Source organism: Panthera pardus, unplaced genomic scaffold, assembly GCF_024362965.1.
Source record: "Panthera pardus isolate Hobbes unplaced genomic scaffold, ASM2436296v1 HiC_scaffold_13, whole genome shotgun sequence".
NCBI lineage: Eukaryota > Metazoa > Chordata > Mammalia > Carnivora > Felidae > Panthera > Panthera pardus.
Genome location: NW_026526688.1, coordinates 183,167,332 through 183,184,305, shown reverse-complemented (window position 1 = coordinate 183,184,305; position 16,974 = coordinate 183,167,332). Strand labels below are relative to the sequence as shown.

General features: G+C 42.8%; 1 protein-coding gene across 2 annotated transcripts in view; it reads left to right on the top strand.

Moving 5' to 3' along the window:
* Window positions 1–7,418: 7,418 nt before the first annotated feature.
* STIM2 (stromal interaction molecule 2) overlaps window positions 7,419–16,974 on the top strand; it is a 150,240-nt gene continuing 140,684 nt past the window's right edge. The window contains exon 1 of one of the 2 annotated variants that reach the window (XM_019453539.2): window positions 7,419–8,062. In XM_019453539.2, coding sequence (XP_019309084.1) covers window positions 7,657–8,062 — 406 coding nt within the window. In that variant the 5' untranslated portion in view covers window positions 7,419–7,656. The remainder of the gene's footprint in view (window positions 8,063–16,974) is intronic. The other variant, XM_019453540.2, reaches the window with a different exon arrangement.

The following is a 16,974-nucleotide window of genomic DNA, read 5'->3' as shown; positions in this document are numbered from 1 at the left end:
GAAAAAAAAGTATGCCTGATTGCATTGACGCTACTCAAAAACTTCCACTGGTTTCTGAACTCATTCAGAGGGAAAGGCTAAAGTTCTTACCATGATCTGTAACATCCTGCATGTTATGGCCCCTATCACGTCTCTTACAGGTTCTACTATTCTCTCCCTCGGTCTACTCTGGCCTTAGTAGACTACCTTCTTGCTATTTCTGAAACAAGCCACACACACCGTTTCCCCCAAACCCTTCTGCTTCCAGGGGTCCTCTCACCCCAGATAACTGTATAATTATTTCACTTCGTTCAAGTCCTTACTGAAAAGTCACCTCCACCCTCCTTGCTTTCTTAACCCCTTTAGCGCTTATCAATGTTTAACACGTGACATATTTTACTTATCTCACATATCACCGATCAGATTCCTCAATTAGAATGTAATTCCAAGGGATGGGTTTCCTTTTCTCCTTTTATTGGGTCATAGTAAAAGGGCCCGATCAATTTTGGCTATATAGCACTAATTTGTCCCAGTTAGAGAGACTACTTTAAAATCTTATTATCTTTTACCTTCTGGATTGGTAATAATGCCCTGAGAATGTGCTCCTCCATAATTTGAACCTCCACATTTCTAGGCTTTCTGCTTTCCATGTCAGGAAGGTTGTTCCCAATCTCTCCCGTGATGTTCCACTTCCCCATTGCAAACACATTTTGGAACACCTTTGTGTAAATTTTAAAACGTTTACCAGTTCCTGGAAGCTATATTATGTGAAGTATGAAATTATTCATAGACTCACTTGATTTTAATTTTTTGAGGCAAGAGCTTCTTGAACAAACTGTTTTCTTAACAATTTAGCCACACCAGAGGTTGTGGAACCAGCATTTGATGGTGGCAGAAATTATGAAATAACAAAGCATGAATGAATGAATGAATGAATGAATGAAATGTCTATCTTTCCTTTCATACACATACCTGACTGTGAGCTTCTCAGGTCTTCGACATAATAGGGATTCTCTTATTTATCTTTGATCCTATTAACTGACCCCTAAAATACATTCAGTATTTGAAAGCACGAAGGGCTTCTCTTAGTTCACCGTGCTTTTTATGCCTTGGTCCTCCCATGTTTCAGCCATTATCATTATATCGGAGCCAGTTTATGTAGCTCCCTGGATTTGCTTTGCCATCGTTTTCTGTGTAATGCTTTGATTACCATCTAGAACATTACTGCACTGCAACAGCCTCCTTCCAGGTTACAGAAGGGAGACTTACTGAACTCTGAGGCAGCCTTGGTGGTAGTGGCCTTGATGTTGTGAGGCTGTTTGCTCTAGGTCCCTTATGCTGCTTTGGGATATAACTTAATAACGTCTTGCTTCATGCCTTGAATCCCCAGCTTTTTTTAGGGGAGGCAGGATTCAAAAGTACGGGGGAGGCGGGGTGGGGGCAGGGGTGGTTCATATCTCCTGCAATAACCTTTGATTGACGGGAACGAGGAACTCCGGTGTTCTTCCTTCCTCTGTTCCAAAACACTGTGGTCTCCCAAGTCCTCCATGGAGACATCAGGTGAGACCGAACAGCCAGCACTCTTTCTTGTACCTCTGTGGCCAGCTCAGTAGTTCATCTTCTTGATTTTTTGCTATCTCTTTCCCTACTTCATTTCCCCTTTCCCCTCGCTCTTGCTTCGCTGGGGTTATATTCTCCAAGGAATTCCTGTCATATAGGCCTTTACCTCGGGTCCTGTGTTCTTGGAAACCTGGGTTAGAATATCATTGACTGTCCCTCCAGGCACATGACGCTGTAAAGCTTTTTACGTGCCTAGTTTTGTTGTATGTGCTTTTATGTATTTTTCATGTGTTCTCTCCACTTTCCTCTTTTGTGCAATTTATTTATTTTATTTTTTAATTTTTTTTTTAATGTTTGATTTAGTTTTGAGAGGGAGAGAGACCGAGCACAAGTGGGGGAGGGTCAGAGAGAGAGGGAGACACAGAATCCTAAGCAGGCTCCAGGCTCTGAGCTGTCAGCACAGAGCCCGGTACGGGGCTCGAACTCGCGAGTTGTGAGATCATGACCTGAGCTGAAGTCGGACGCTTAACCGACTGAGCCACCCAGGCGCCCCTCTTTTGTGCAATTTAACTGAAAACAAGTTCTGTCCTTAACACCCTCAAGAGTTTAGATAATAATAGCCACCTGTGCACCAAGTCCCTTTACAACCATTTTTACCTCACAACAATCCTGTGTAGGTACGATCATTGTTGCCTTTTTACAGAATGGGAAACTAAGGCTAAGATGTTTAGAAACTTGGCCAAAGTCACACAACTGCTGTGTGAACGCTAGAATCTGTATCTTAAAGACACCATTCCTCAAATAAACCTCCAGCAAGGACCAGGCTTACAGGAACCGAGATATAGGAGCTCATGAAGGGTTTAAATTCCAAATGGCTGGACTTTTATGGCCATGTTGGTATACACTCAAACTTAACACCTTGCTTAACCTTGCAGTATCTGGATGGATTTTCCACAAAAGAAGAGTGAGGTGGGTAACCCTTTACAACTTTAAAAAGAAGTCTATTTTTCTCCTTCTTGCTCATGCATGTTCTATGGCATCTTTTCCAAAAATAGACACATTTGTATACTTTGAAAATGAGGGGAGGTAATGCCCTCTTAGATAATCTCTTCAAGTGTTTTTAAGAACCCCTAAGCAACTTTGTACCTCATAACTCACAGATGTTATAAATATTTGATTGGTGCTTTGGACCCATGGAACCACACTGTGCCCAAAACACATACTTTTCTGTCCTAAGCTTTCGTTCTAGAACAAACAGTTGGTCTTAGTGTGATTTAAGATTAGGTCAGTAGGCATCTGAACTTAGAAGCATACTCAAAAGTTTTTCCATCCCATCAATCACTTTTCTAGTCTCTTGCTGTCAAGAGTGTAGGCATATCATGTTTTACCTGTTGCATAATTTGCCTTTCATCTTCAGAATTATCATTACCGTCCAAGGACTCCTCTGTGTGCAAATGACATGGTGCTCATTTTCTCATCATTTTCGGTTATGAACATCTCTACTTTTGTCTTCTTCACAGTTTGATTCCTCTTTTTTAGGTCGTAACAGATATTATGTGATCGATAGTATTCATGGACCAGATTAAGCAGTAACAGAGCAAACACCCTTTTTAATAATAGAAATGACTCCATAAGCCCACTGATAAACTTTGGCAAAACTGACTTGCTTTTGCTCTGTTGGGTGGCTTTTTATTTTTTTTTTAATTTTTTTTTTAAATGTTTTTATTTATTTTTGAGACAGAGAGAGACAGAGCATGAACGGGGGAGGGGCAGAGAGAGAGGGAGACACAGAATCGGAAGCAGGCTCCAGGCTCTGAGCCATCAGCCCAGAGCCTGAGGCGGGGCTCGAACTCACCGACTGCGAGATCGTGACCTGAGCCGAAGTCGGACGCCCAACCGACTGAGCCACCCAGGCGCCCCTGGGTGGCTTTTTAAAAACTATGTTAATATGCCGAAATTCTTAAAAGAGTTTTTGGTTTTGGCCTCCGGATGCAAGATACCTTTTAAAAGACTTTCTTCCTCCATGTGCCAAGAAAGATGCAGTGAGGAAGTTTACCAACTTCACTTAGTTGGTTGAGGACTCTTCCATGCCTTATTGGCTTTAGGGAGAAAGAATCTGGCAAATGAGTTATTCCACGATGTCACTTTTCTTCTTAGTATGTGGCTTTAATTCATTCAACAATTAGAAAACCATATTTATATGCAGAGGCTTCACTCTGGATCCTGGGGCCACCATATACGTAGTTACCACCTTAGAGATATTTCTAAAGGTCTCAGGACCTGAATTCCCTTGCAAGCCTGGGTGGGGAGTTAGTGGGAAAACAGAAAGTTGGTTGGTGCGCAACAGGGCTTCCACCAAAGGAAGTTCTTTGCATTTGTCCGAGGGGCTTAACTGTAATTTGCAAAAGAAGCGGGGTCTCGGATGATGCTCCGTCAGCCGCCAATATTCCAGGGTCGCGGAGTCAAGCCAAGAAATCTAACTCGCAAGTCGCTCTGTTGGGGAAAGGCGTGCTGGAGAAGCTCCGTGGGCGGGCAAGGCGCAGGAGGAAGCCCCTCTCAGTTACCGCGCACCGGAATTCCCCACGCCCCTACCTCCACCCCAGCTCCCGCTCCACGCCCACCCACAGCCTGCCGCGCCCGCCCGCGCGGTGACGTCATCGCCTGGCAGCCAGCCGCCTGGACGCACCGCCCACGGAGTGGGAGCCGGAAGCCAAGCTAGCTTCGGCGCGCTGGCGTCCCGGAACCGCGGGAGCCTGAGAGCTCGCGCACCTGGGGAAAAGGCGGTGGGAGACAGCGGGCATGCGCGAGGCTGCCTGGCGGCGCAGGCGCGCTTCTGGCTTCGCTCCCGGGACGAGATCCGGTTCTCCGGGTTGGAGCGGGTGGGGAGTCGTGGGCCGTCCTGGCAGCCGGGGAGAAGGGGGAGAAGAAGGAGATGGGGACGGAGCCCGACTCTTGGGAAGGGCTGGTTTGCTTCTGGGATGGGAGGGGCCGGCTGGACGGATCTTGCGTCTGTGCTGGGCGCGCCCCACGGAGTTAAGGCTTTTTTTTTTTTTTTTTTTTTTTTTTTTTTTTTGTCGGAAGATGAACTCAAACCACCACGCAGGCAAAGAGCGATGAGCTTATCCTAAATTAGGAACACGCTGAGAACACACGCCCAGAGCCTGGTGCCAGTTCTCCCTGAGGGATGAAAACGTACCTGTGTGCCAGGCAGCGCGCAAAGGCAGACCTGTTATTTCACTCTTCTCCCGCCACCAGCAGTCCTGTGGGGCTGGCATTATGACATGGTCCCTAATTTTCCCCTCCGAAAACCGAGGCCAGAGTAATTTTTCTACGGGTTACACAGCTGAAAAGTGGTGGAGTTGCCGTTTCCACGAGGTTTGTCTGATAAAAAGCTCAGTGCTCCCCATCACATGCTTGAAGTCACGAATGGGTGAAAATTAGACAGTAAAGATACTCTGTAAATGAATGGAAAGTCAAAAAGTTTGGACGTTAAAAACCGGGCTGCAGGAGTCAGGCGGAAAGGAGAAAGGTCTGTTTCCAAGTAGATTTTGAATGTGCTTTGGCAAGAGGAAAGAGAAGAAAGTTTGTGGGAGGCAAGGAAAAGGAAGGTAAAGGGTTGGAGGTGAGACAGGAAGTCTGAGATAAAAGGGAAGTGATTGTTTTAACGGGAACCTGGTGTTTCTGCTCGGCTTGCAAATAGAAGCATCTGTATGTAATTCTACAGATTGGCTTCTCTTCCAAAGCAATGGATTTTCTCTTTTCTGCACTTAGGTTTTTGCTAGATGCACAGTGACGCTATACCTCTGTTTCACAAGAGGATGCATTCTGGTCACTCTAATAGTCAGAAACTTCAGAACCCTTGACAAAGATGATATGAGATGATTTATTGCTGAACCCTGGCCTGAGACAGGTCTTTTCAGCGTTGGCAGGTATCTCCCTATCTCCTTTTTGGCTCCAGTGGTGAGAGGCATAAACAGTTAATCATAACCTCAAATCCAGTGCCCTTTCAGTGGCAACATCTATCTTTGAAAGGAAGGAGGGGTGCCTGGCTGGTTCAGTCTTTGGAGCATGTAACTCTTGATCTCTGGATGGTGAGTTCAAGCAAGCCCCAGGTCCTAGGGTGTGGAGCCTACTTGAAAGACAGAGAAAGAAAGAAAAAGAAAGAAAGAAACCCCCACATATCTTTGTTTAAAGAAGGTTGGCGTGGGTGATTTGTTAATTTGTTTGTGGTTTTATACTGCAATTATTGCTATAATACAGCTTGCTCTACCCAATTTAGCAACTGATTAAGTGCTACCTTGTATTAGTCTCTAATTATTTAATGGGTGTAAATTTTATCTCCTAAGCAAGATCATAAGATTTCCCAGGCAGGGACTGTGTTGTTTCTTATATCCCTGAGTACTGACTTAATAGACTTTTTTCTGTCTCTTATTCCTCCTGAATCCCAACTACTCAGTACCCTGCCTGGCACATACTAGGCATTCAGTAAATATTGAATGAATGAAATGTTGCCTTCTGGAGAGCAGAAAACAAGACTGTTATTTATATTTTTCTAGTCTTCCAGCAGAATTCTCTCCTTTTGGTAGACACTCAGCAAATGTGTGACTTGATTGCTGTGCCTTTCAGCAGGGGAAATATAATCTCCCTGTTGCCCTATGAAGAATTGCCACCTAAAACACTATGTTCCCAAGAAGTCTGTCAAGAAATAATTGTTGATAGATTGATTAGCTTCAAAGAAATTCTTGATTCTTTTCTGAAGTGTGCATCTGCCCTTCCACAGTGAATGATAATCATGGTTATATTGGCTACATTGCCTAAGAAATTCTTTGGGAGATTGTGTAATTTGAGGATCTTTTTGACTTAAGAAAACAAACCAACCAATAAAAACCAAAATCGAAGCCCTAACCCAACAATGAAAACCCAATACGAAACAGGACATTTATGCTTAAGAACCGTACCTGAAAATTTTAAACAACTTTTTGCTCTTGGGAAAGAGAATGCCTGTGTGTGTGTGTGTGTGTGTGTGTGTGTGTGTGTGTGTGTGTGTGTGTAGGCGCGCTCTGCTTCGTTTCAGGTAGGTAAAGCCAAGTGTGAACAACCGTTCTGTAAACTTATTAAACTAACAGCAAAGAATCCTTGTTAGTGAGGTGGGAGTAGCGAGGTGGTGATTCAGGAAATGTTTGAACATAGGAAAGTCAGGGACAACGGCAAATCCATTTCAGTATTTCCATTCGGGGGTGCTAAATCTGGCCCTGTCTCCCATTTATCAGCTGTGGGACCTGGGGATAAGTTACTTAACATCTCTGGGCTGGGGTTGCCTCATTTGTACAATGGGGATGATAACGATACCACTATATAACTTTTAGAGTTACAATGTGTAAATTTGCAAAGCCTTTCGAGCACTGCCTGGCACATGGGCTTGTAGCAAGCGCTTTAGGTAAATAAAACACTACGCTATGCTAACCTCCACTTCCACATTGCTAGCTTCTTGTAAGCCCCACCTATACTGAAATTCTAGAGACGCCGCTGTTTCTGATTACAAGGTTTTTTCGACCCATGCAATTATTTTTGTTGCCGTCTACATGCCTATAACTCGCCCAAACAATTTGGGAAGTCAGTACTCCTTTGTCCCGCCTCTTTGGTCCCCCCCCTACTCCTGTCTGGGCGGGGCCGTGAGTGGGGGAGGGGGCATGCCCGTCTTCCTACCCTCAAATCAAGCTGCTCAGCGAAAGCGTTAACTGCCTCCCCGCCGCACTCCGGTCCTCCCGGGAACGCCCCTGGAGGCGGGGCTGTGGCGCCGCGCAGGCGCAGTACAGCAGCGTCGCGCCTGCGCCGTGGAGGGGCTGAAGGAGGCGGGGGATTGGTATGCTGCGTGCGAGTGTGTGAGGGAGGAGGCGTCGGGGCCGAGCGTGGTACTACGACGGGCGCGGGCCGGAGAGGGCGGGGGGATGCGCCGCGGCGGCGGTGGCGCGGGCGCTGGGGCTGGTGTTGAGAGGCGCCAGAGCAGCGGATCCCGGTCTCGCCGCCGCAGGAGCGCGGGTGTCGCGCGCGGCCTGAAGACGCCGTACCTTTCTGCCCCTCACCTTTTTTTTTTTTTTTTTTAAATAACCGGAACCAATGAACGCAGCCGGGACCCGAGCTCCGGAGGCCGCCGGTGCCGAGGGGACCAGGCTGGCGCCCGGCAGGAGCTCGCGTCCGAGGCGGCGGGGGCGGCCCGAGGAGTCGCCGGCGGCGGCTGCAGCGCCTGGCAGAGCGGACGAGTGGCCGGCGGCCGTAGCGCCGCTGCGCTTTCCCCCTGCTCCTCCGCGCCCTCATCCTGCCGCGACGCCCGGCCCGGCCTCGGGCAGGCTGCGGCGGTGGCATTGGGCTGCGCTACTGGTGCTTGGGCTGCTGGTGGCCGGCGCGGCGGATGGATGCGAGCTGGTGTCCAGGCACCTCGGCGGGCGGCGGGCCTCGGGCTCTGCCGCCGCAGCCGCCTCCTCTCCCGCTGCGGCGGCGGGCGACAGTCCGGCGCTCATGACAGGTGAGGGCCCGGGGGCGGTGGGGGGCGGCGGGCGGGGCGAGTCCGGCTGCTGAGGGACCCCCATCCCCGGGAGGGGCCCCTGCCGGGACCCCGCTATTCGACGGCCACGGGGCGATGCAGAGCGTGGCGCCCAGACGCCCGCGCCTTGGCCGCTGCTTCGTCGCGGTCCCCTACAGTCCGGACGCCTTCCCCCACCCCCCGCCGCCGCCGGCACCCCGCCCTCGACAGAGCCTCTCGACGGCACTCGCTTCCCCGCCCTACAGTCGGGTTCCCCGGTGTTCCACGCTGAGCAATGCGGCGGTTTCTCTTCCGTGCTGCAGAAGAGCCAGCAGGGTCTGCAGGGTACTGGGCTCAGTTTTTTTTTTTAAGCTGCTAGAAAAAGTCGGCAGCAGCAATGCGGTATTGAGTCGGCCTACGGTGCTGCTTTTGCAAAGGCAGCTGGCAGCGAGTCTCACAGGTTCAAAGCCCCGCTGAGCATAGTGTCCCCGGGGAGGCTGCTAAAGAGGATTCTTTGAGAGCCATAATACCTAGTGGTATGAGTGGTTCCGTATTAGTATGCGGAAACCTCTAAGTCTCATGTGTGTTTTTTGAAGGGTGGGAGGAACGTTTTAAAGGATGAGAAATATTTGCTGGTGGGAGCATCACTGGGTGACAAAGGGTGCCACCAGAAAGCTCTTCAGGTAACCAGAAACATACTTAAAATTTATCAAGTGCAGGGTATTCGGGGCTTGTATTTGAGCAAAACAGTTCTGATTGAGTGCATCAGCACCTTTGTAATACAGAACGTTCTCGAAATTACTGAAAACTTGCGAACATGTTGGGTAAGGATAGGTAGAAAATAGGATCCTTTTAAAGCTTTCCAGTGGCATGTATAAGCGGTCTGCATGGTTTAGGTAATGATGTAGGGATCTTGAAATGATTTCTTTTGGAAAAGTAGTGGAGCTGAAGTAATGTTTGTTTGTTTGTTTGCTTGTTTGTTTATTTATTGTACTTTATTTTTAAAAGTAATCCGTAGCTTTTCTGCATTGAATGCAAGACTAAAAAGGAAAAAGTAAAGTGGAACAAGATGACCCATCATTAATTTAACCAAAGTGATAGTCCAGCAGGCGTCTGAAAGTTACTAACAGCTGCTCTGAGAAGTGCTCAAGAGCTATAGTCTTTGGAGCAAAGCAGCTATTCTCTGCGTTCTATGACAGGGTGTTTGCTATTTTAGAGAGGAGGGTGTTGGTAAGCTCTGTTAAGTGCTTTGTAGTTGTATGCAACATAATGAGCAGAATATTTAACTTGCTTTACCCTGAGACCTAGCAAGCTCCTCTAAAGGAAACTGGAAACCTCAAACCTATCACTGGGTAATTTGGAGAAAATGATTACAGAATGCTCAGTATTAGGACCGTGATATGGTTTGGGAGGATATTTGGAATAATCTGAGGCTTGAATAGTCTTCATTCTCGAGATACAGATGTGGCAGATAAAAATGAAGAACAGTGATTATTAGGAAAGTAGCCAGATAAAACTATAATCGTGAAGGTTAAAGAAAGTAGGGAGATAAAACTGACTCTGAAGGTTTAATGCCTCATGCAGTAAGGGAGGGAGCAGAAATATTGGGGCTTCTAGAAGGTATAGCAGTGTGATGCTTGGTTTCTTGAACAGAAGGGTTTGTTTAATAAATAATTGGCTAATGTTTTTATCAATATGTAATTGGTAGAAGGGCGTATAATTCAGAAAATTTAGTATTTTTTAACCAGTGACAGTATAATGTATAATTATACATAAAGTATAATGTAGATTATATCAAGGAAATTACTGCAGATGGAATTTTATTTTATTTAGCTGTTTATAATCCTTTTTGAAGATTTAAATTTCTCTGAGTTGTTTATGGCATTGTGAAAAAGGAAAGGTGATTCTTATTGGATAAAAAGTCTGGCGTATCACACAATGAGTTTGTGCTGTGGTGCTTTAAAATAAGTTTACAAAAATAGTATTAATTATGGAGTTTATTTTTAATGTTCTTTTCCTTTGTTGGAGTATTGATTTTTAACAAGTTAAACATTTCCATTTAAAGTTTAAAATAATCAGACTACACAATGTGCAAGTTAAATTGTGGTCATTAGTTTATTTAAATACAGTCAGTAGCACTGGTATCTGGGAAGTGGTAAATTGGAAGTCTGTAATAAAGTTGGAGCACATTGAAAATTTCTCTGAACTACGTATATGCTCTCTATAGGGCTCCTTCCTGTTCTTCTGATTATATGAATAACACTTTCATTTATGGTTTCCACTTGTAAATGTTGTGCTAGACCCAGAACATAATAGATTGTTGCTGATGTACACTTTAGGAAGTAGAATCATAGCCTGTACTTAATTACTGTTAACTACATTCTGGGTAGTGTTAATGGAGAGAAAAGGGGTAGAGAGCATTAGTAATAAAACGTAGCTACATGTGAATTTTGAAAGTGGACAATTCTTGAAAGAATTCTGAGAGAAGAATTGTTTTCTGGCTCTGTATTAAAATTGTCATTTAACTGTGAGTTTTCTTAATAGCTCTGAAAATGACAGTCCAAATCACATCTTCTCTTTTCCGCTACAGTTTGGTTCTTTAGGGACGTTGTAAGAGTTTGCCTCTTACTAATAAAACGTAGAAAGCATTCTTTTCCACTGATGTTTCCCTCTCAGTTTTATTTTTGAGGTTTAGTATATCCTAAGAATAAATTACCTTTAAGTCATCTATTGCATATTTCGTTTTGGGCAAGCAAGTGTTCTTACAGAGACTGAGAAATCATCAAAATAAACAGACTTACCATCATAATGAATATCCGTTTCTATTTTTCTTTTCTATATAACATTTTCAGGATTTTGCAAAAATTTGGTTTGGATGAGGTGAAACCAATATTTATACTATTGTGAAATAAAGGTTATATATGGGGATATAGGGCCCTTGCTTTGTAAGTGATTGAAATTTAAAGCAGGTTAGGGCTTGGTGACTAAGAGTTTGTTGATTACCATCTAAGGCAGTGCTTTAATAATTCAAAACATTTTTTTTCTTTTTTGCGTAACACATTTAGAATCAATGACTTGATCCCAGTAGAGAGAATAATTGATCTCATCTGGATATGGTCTCTGACAAATAGTTTATGAAAGGCAAGAAATACACTCAAATGTGTCATGTATATATGTGTGTGTGTGTATACATACATGCACACACGTATGTACATATATTTACATATATGTATATATTTACACACACACACATATATATGTATATGGAACACAGTTTTTTATTCTGGCAAAATATACAGAATTCAGTTGACCCTTGAGCAGCAGGGTTAGGAGTGCTGATGTCTACAGTTACAAATCCTAGTATAATTTTTGACTCCTCCAAAACTTAGCTACTAAAGCCTACTGTTGACTGGAAGCCTAATGTAAACAATTAACACATATTTCATGTTTTGTATTGTGTACTGATTCTTAAAGTAAGTTAGAGAAAAGAAAGTGTAATTAATAAAATCATAAGAGAAAATACATTTACAATGCTGTACTGTATTTATTAAAAAAATCTGTATATAAGTGGATCCACAAAGTTTAAACCGACAGAGCTTAAGGGTCAACTGTAATTGACACATTTAAAACATATTTTCTTATATGTAGTTACTTGTTTCAGAATTAAAAAAAATTTTTTTTAATGTTTATTTTTTGAGACAGAGAGAGACATAGTGTGAGCAGGGGAGGGGTAGAGAGAGAGCGAGGCACAGAATCCAAAGCAGGCTCCAGGCTCTGAGCTGTCAGCACAGAGCCTGTTGCGGGGCTGGAACTCACAAACCGCAAGATCATGACCTGAGCTGAAGTCGGACGCTTACCCGACTGAGCCACTCAGGCGCCCCAGTTTCAGAATTTTTTAAAACAAATTTTAGTTTCGGAAATATTTGTTTCTGTCGTTTTCTAAAGATGAGTTAATGCCACTTTCTTTAGTGCCTGTATAAAGGTTTACTTAACTATAATACTTGTCACTAGCTTGGTATGTTATTAGGAATGTAAAACACATTTTAAAATGTTTCTTGGAAGTATTAAAATTTCAGTGAAAACTTAAAGTATTCTTAATTTGAAGGAATACGATTTAGAAAGCGCCACTTTACTCAGTGTTAAACACATCTATGTAGTGGGGCTTTCGTTAATTTAGATGAAAATACTTTACATAAATATGATTATCATTGTAAAATCTTAAGGTTCACTTTTAAGTATCTCACCTTGAATGCCTAACATTTACGTAGCAAATGTCACTTTTTTATTTTTTTCTTTCTTTTTTTTTTTTTTATTGGTATTGGCTTGAGTATAGTTATGTACATGTTGCTTTGAGGAGTATTCTTTACAATGAATTTATAGTGCTAATGTTTATATTGTGACAGTGGTTAAACTTACAGTGTAGTTTACATAGTACTAGAAAATATTGTTCCTCTTTTTGTGAAATTGCTCTTTCCGAATTTAGCTTATATTTAGCTTATGAAGCCGTCTTTGGATGACTGGGTCTTCTGCTATATTTGCATTCTCTTTTGCCTTCCCAGGTAGTTCTCATTACTAGTCCTTTTCTTTATCAGTCTTTGGCCTTGCTGTAGGGGTTTTCCTTTCTTCTTTTCCTTTCTTTTCTTTTTGTTTTTGTTTTGTTCTCTAGCTAACTATAGGATTAAAGAATCTACTCATTTGTTTTTTGATATAGTCTATTCTGAACATTTAAGAATTAGTAATCTTACTGGTCTGGAAATATTGCATCCCTTGTACTTTTCTTGAGAATACCACGGCAGACCTGATTGGGCTCTTGAGGGAATCCCCTGCCTCGGGGTAACTTAGAGGACCAATTGGAAAAATGGGTTTGGGATTTGGCTTAGCTTTAGCAATAGGAGTATCCACATAGGAATTCTTTAATTTGCTAAGGGTTTTCTTGGTGGTTGGATACATGCTGAAGTTTTTAGATTAATTTAGACTTCTGAGTAACTATTATCAAGCATTTTGGATATTGGCAATGCAGTGTAGAATACTTTAAAATGGTGGTTGGAGATCTGTATCTATGTATATGGTAGCTAAAGTATAAACTGGTTAAGCTAATGTTAAACAGTTAATGGTATGATTAGTAAGCCATTTTTGATATTCACTGGAATTTGGACCTTATGTTATTAAGATCTATCAGATTTTATCAGCCAAGCACTTATTTTTTTGTTTAATTTTTTTTTTTTAACGTTTATTTATTTTTGAGACCGAGAGAGACAGAGCGTGAACGGGGGAGGGTCACAGAGAGAAGGAGACACAGAATCTGAAACAGGCTCCAGGCTCTGAGCTGTCAGCACAGAGCCCGACGCGGGGCTCGAGCCCACGAACCGTGAGATCATGACCTGAGCCGAAGTCGGACGCTTAACCGACTGGGCCACCCAGGCGCCCCAGCCAAGCACTTATTAAGCACATGCAGAATACCGCATAATAGGAATGGGAAAGAATACAAACAAGAGTAGGACAATGAGTTGTGCCTATTGGGAATAATAGATATGTTTACTAAACTGTTACTAGTTGTCAGTATTGGGCTCAGTGATTTATATACATCACTATTTTTGATTCTGAGGTTAATCCTGTTGGAGATAACCTGCTACAATCTTCATATAAAAGATGAGGAAACCTTTGGAGGATGATCTTAAGTAACTTGCCCAAAGTTATATTTAATAAATAGCAGAGTCAGAGATTGACCTGAGTTTCGTTGCTTTCAAAGCTTTGATTCTTAACTGGTATGTTATATGCATTCTTATACACACAACTAAATATAATAATGAGAGACTGTGATTAGTACCATAACAGACTGTAAAATGTTAGGGAAAGTAGGAGGGTAGAGTTTGAGTGGGACCTTGATAGCGACTTCTTGTGGTGATGAGTGAAAGAGCTTTCTGGAAGAAGGCATATGTAAGAATAAGGATTAAATTAATGGTTTTTTTTTTTTTTTTTAAACGTTTATTTATTGAGACAGAGAGAGACAGAGCACGAACGGGGGAGAGTCAGAGAGAGAGGGAGACACAGAATCTGAAACAGGCTCCAGGCTCTGAGCTGTGAGCACAGAACCCGACGCGGGGCTTGAACTCACAGACTATGAGATCATGACCTGAGCCGAAGTCAGACACTTAACCGACTGAGCCACCCAGGCACCCCAGGATTAAATTAATAGTTTTATTTGGAGTTCAGCATAGGGTGTATGTACAGTAGTGGGAAATGCAAAGACAAAGAAGATTTGGGCCAAATTATCAAGGGCTTTAATATTCCTTAGTTTATACCCTTTGTATTGAAATGCCAGCACGTTTAAAACTGTGGTACTCAACCAGTTCAGGAGTATGGGAAATTATATGTTTTCTTTTTTTATTAAAGTTTTTTTAAAATGTAATTTTATTTTATTTTTGAGAGAGAGAGAAAGAGCACAAGCAGGGGAGGGGCAGAGAGAGAGGGAGACGCAGAATCTGAAGCAGACTCCAGGATCCGAGCTGTCAGCACAGAGCCCTATGTGGGGCTCGACCTCATGAAACATGAGATCATGACCTGAGCCGAAGTTGGAGGCTTAACTGACCGAGTCACCCAGGCGCCCCTGAAATTATACATTTGCTTAGCATTACTGGTTTTACTAGATTGTTTAAACGGAAAACAAACTTTCAGTGTTTAATCATTAGTGACTAACATTTAACAGTACCCAACATGCACATGTTATGGAGAATGCAGATTTAAATATTAAGGTAAAACCAAAGGTTTAAAAAGGTATTTTGATCTTTGCGTGTTTTGTTCGTAAGCTTAAGAGGAGTAAATCTGTTTTCTGGTCGGGTTAGGAAGCAGTGGTTTTTCAACATGAGACTGACATGATCTCTGTTTGAGAAAGTGGAGTCCGGGCAGACGGAAGTGAGGAGATAATAGAGCCGAATGAAGAGGTCAGTTAGGAAGCTGCATTGAAGTAAAGGTTTTGAGAGCTTAAATCATGAAGTTATGGTTATGAGGTGTTTAGAGAAAATTTTGTAAAAATTTGCTTTATTGTTAGGAAGGAATCTAGAAGAAGTCTAAGAAACAAAAAAATTACCTTTTACTTTTTTTCTTTTTTAATGTTTATTTATTTTGGGGGAGGAGGGACAGAGAGCAAGGAGAGAAAGAATCTCAAGCTGGGTCCACACTCACTGTGAAGTCTGATTCAGGGCTCGATCTCACGACTGTGAGATCATGACCTGAGCCGAAAATCAAGAGTCAGACGCTTAACTGACTGAGCTATCCAGGCGCCCTAAAAAATTGCCTTTGACTTTTAAACACCCTAGTGTTTGTAGAATGACTTAAATTGCTGCAAGTCCTTGAAAATATGCAAGAGGTGAAACAGTGTTGTATAGTGCCTTTATTTCAAATGTGCCTAGTTAAAATAAAAAATATTTTTATATGTGATTGGACTCATATGATGATTTACAAAGTTGTTTATATATGGCTTTTTAGTACTCCATATTTTAAAGTGCACGTTTGTTCTTTAATAAAGGATAACTGTTTTCAGATTGACTTAATACTATATTGCATCAAAATTGAACTTCCCCACCCCAACCATCTGTAAATAGCAGTATCTTGGAGTACTGGCATATTGTTTCAAAATTAACTTTTGAATTTTGCATCTGAATTTTAAGCTTGATCCTTAGGTGATGATTTCAAATGCCAAATCTAAATTATTTCTTCATTTCCTTATCCTTCTAGGTCTTTATGTTAGTAGATATTAGATAACTCCGTCCTTCTTGACACTTTCTAACCCTACCTTCAGTAACTGTTTTCCTTCACTGGTTTTACTGTTGCTAATCTTAAGGGTGGTTCTCTCCTGTCTCTGTCCTCAATCTTGTGTTCCTCTCATCTAGCTGAACATTTCCTTCTCAGAGAACTTCATTACTAGGAAAGTTCTAAATTGGGGATAGGAAACCCCAAGCCAATGATTGATTTGACTTGGCTTTATTTCATTTGGCTCTTTAGGTGATACTGTACAACCATGGTGGCTGCAGTCCTGAGAGTAATTTCCTTTCTGCTAGGCTTCCTTAGTCATATAGTTTAAAGTGAAACAACTTGGGATAAAGGCTAAGATTAGTTGTAGAGTGTTAAATAGTAACCATTTAGTGTTTTCTTTACCTGGTGGTAATTCCCCTCACCCCAGAACCACAGAGTAGTCAGCTGGACTAACATTCATCTCAGCACCCAAGCACCTGTATCTGTCCCAGTGTTTCTTGCAAAATGAATTTGCTTATGGCTCTTGGCCTCTGTTTAACTTATTTTCCCTCTGGTGGTTCTCACTTTCTCTACCCCTTTCTTTGTTCTTCCTGAACTTGCCATTATGTGGAACTGAAACACTTCAAAAATGACTTTATTGAATTAAATACTGGGTTTTTAATTGTAAAAATAATTGGAGTGAGTCTGATTTGTGTGATTTAAAAATACTGAACAACCCAGGGTACCTGGGTGGCTTAGTCAGTTAAGAGTCTGACTCTTGATTTTGGCTCAGGTCATGAACTCACAGTTCCTGAGATCTGTGCTGACAGCACTGAGCCTGCTTGGGATTCTCTCTCTCTCTCTCTCTCTCTCTCTCTCTCTCTCTCTTTTCCTCCCTCCCTCTCTTCCTCCCTCCCTCTCTCTCCCTCTCCCTCCCTCCCCCTCCCTCCCTCCCTCTCTCCCTCTCTCCCTCCCTCCCTCTCTCCCTCTCTCCCCCTCTCTCTCCCTCCCTCCCTCCCTCCCTCTCTCCCTCTGCCCCTCCCCCATTCATACTTTTTCTTTCTCTCAGAACAAGTAAATAAACATTAAAAGAAATACCAAACAACCTTATCACAAACCCCTTGGGTAATGAAAATGATTTGTAGTTGTTTGTTAAATGATTCTCAGTAAGTTAAAAAGGTTTT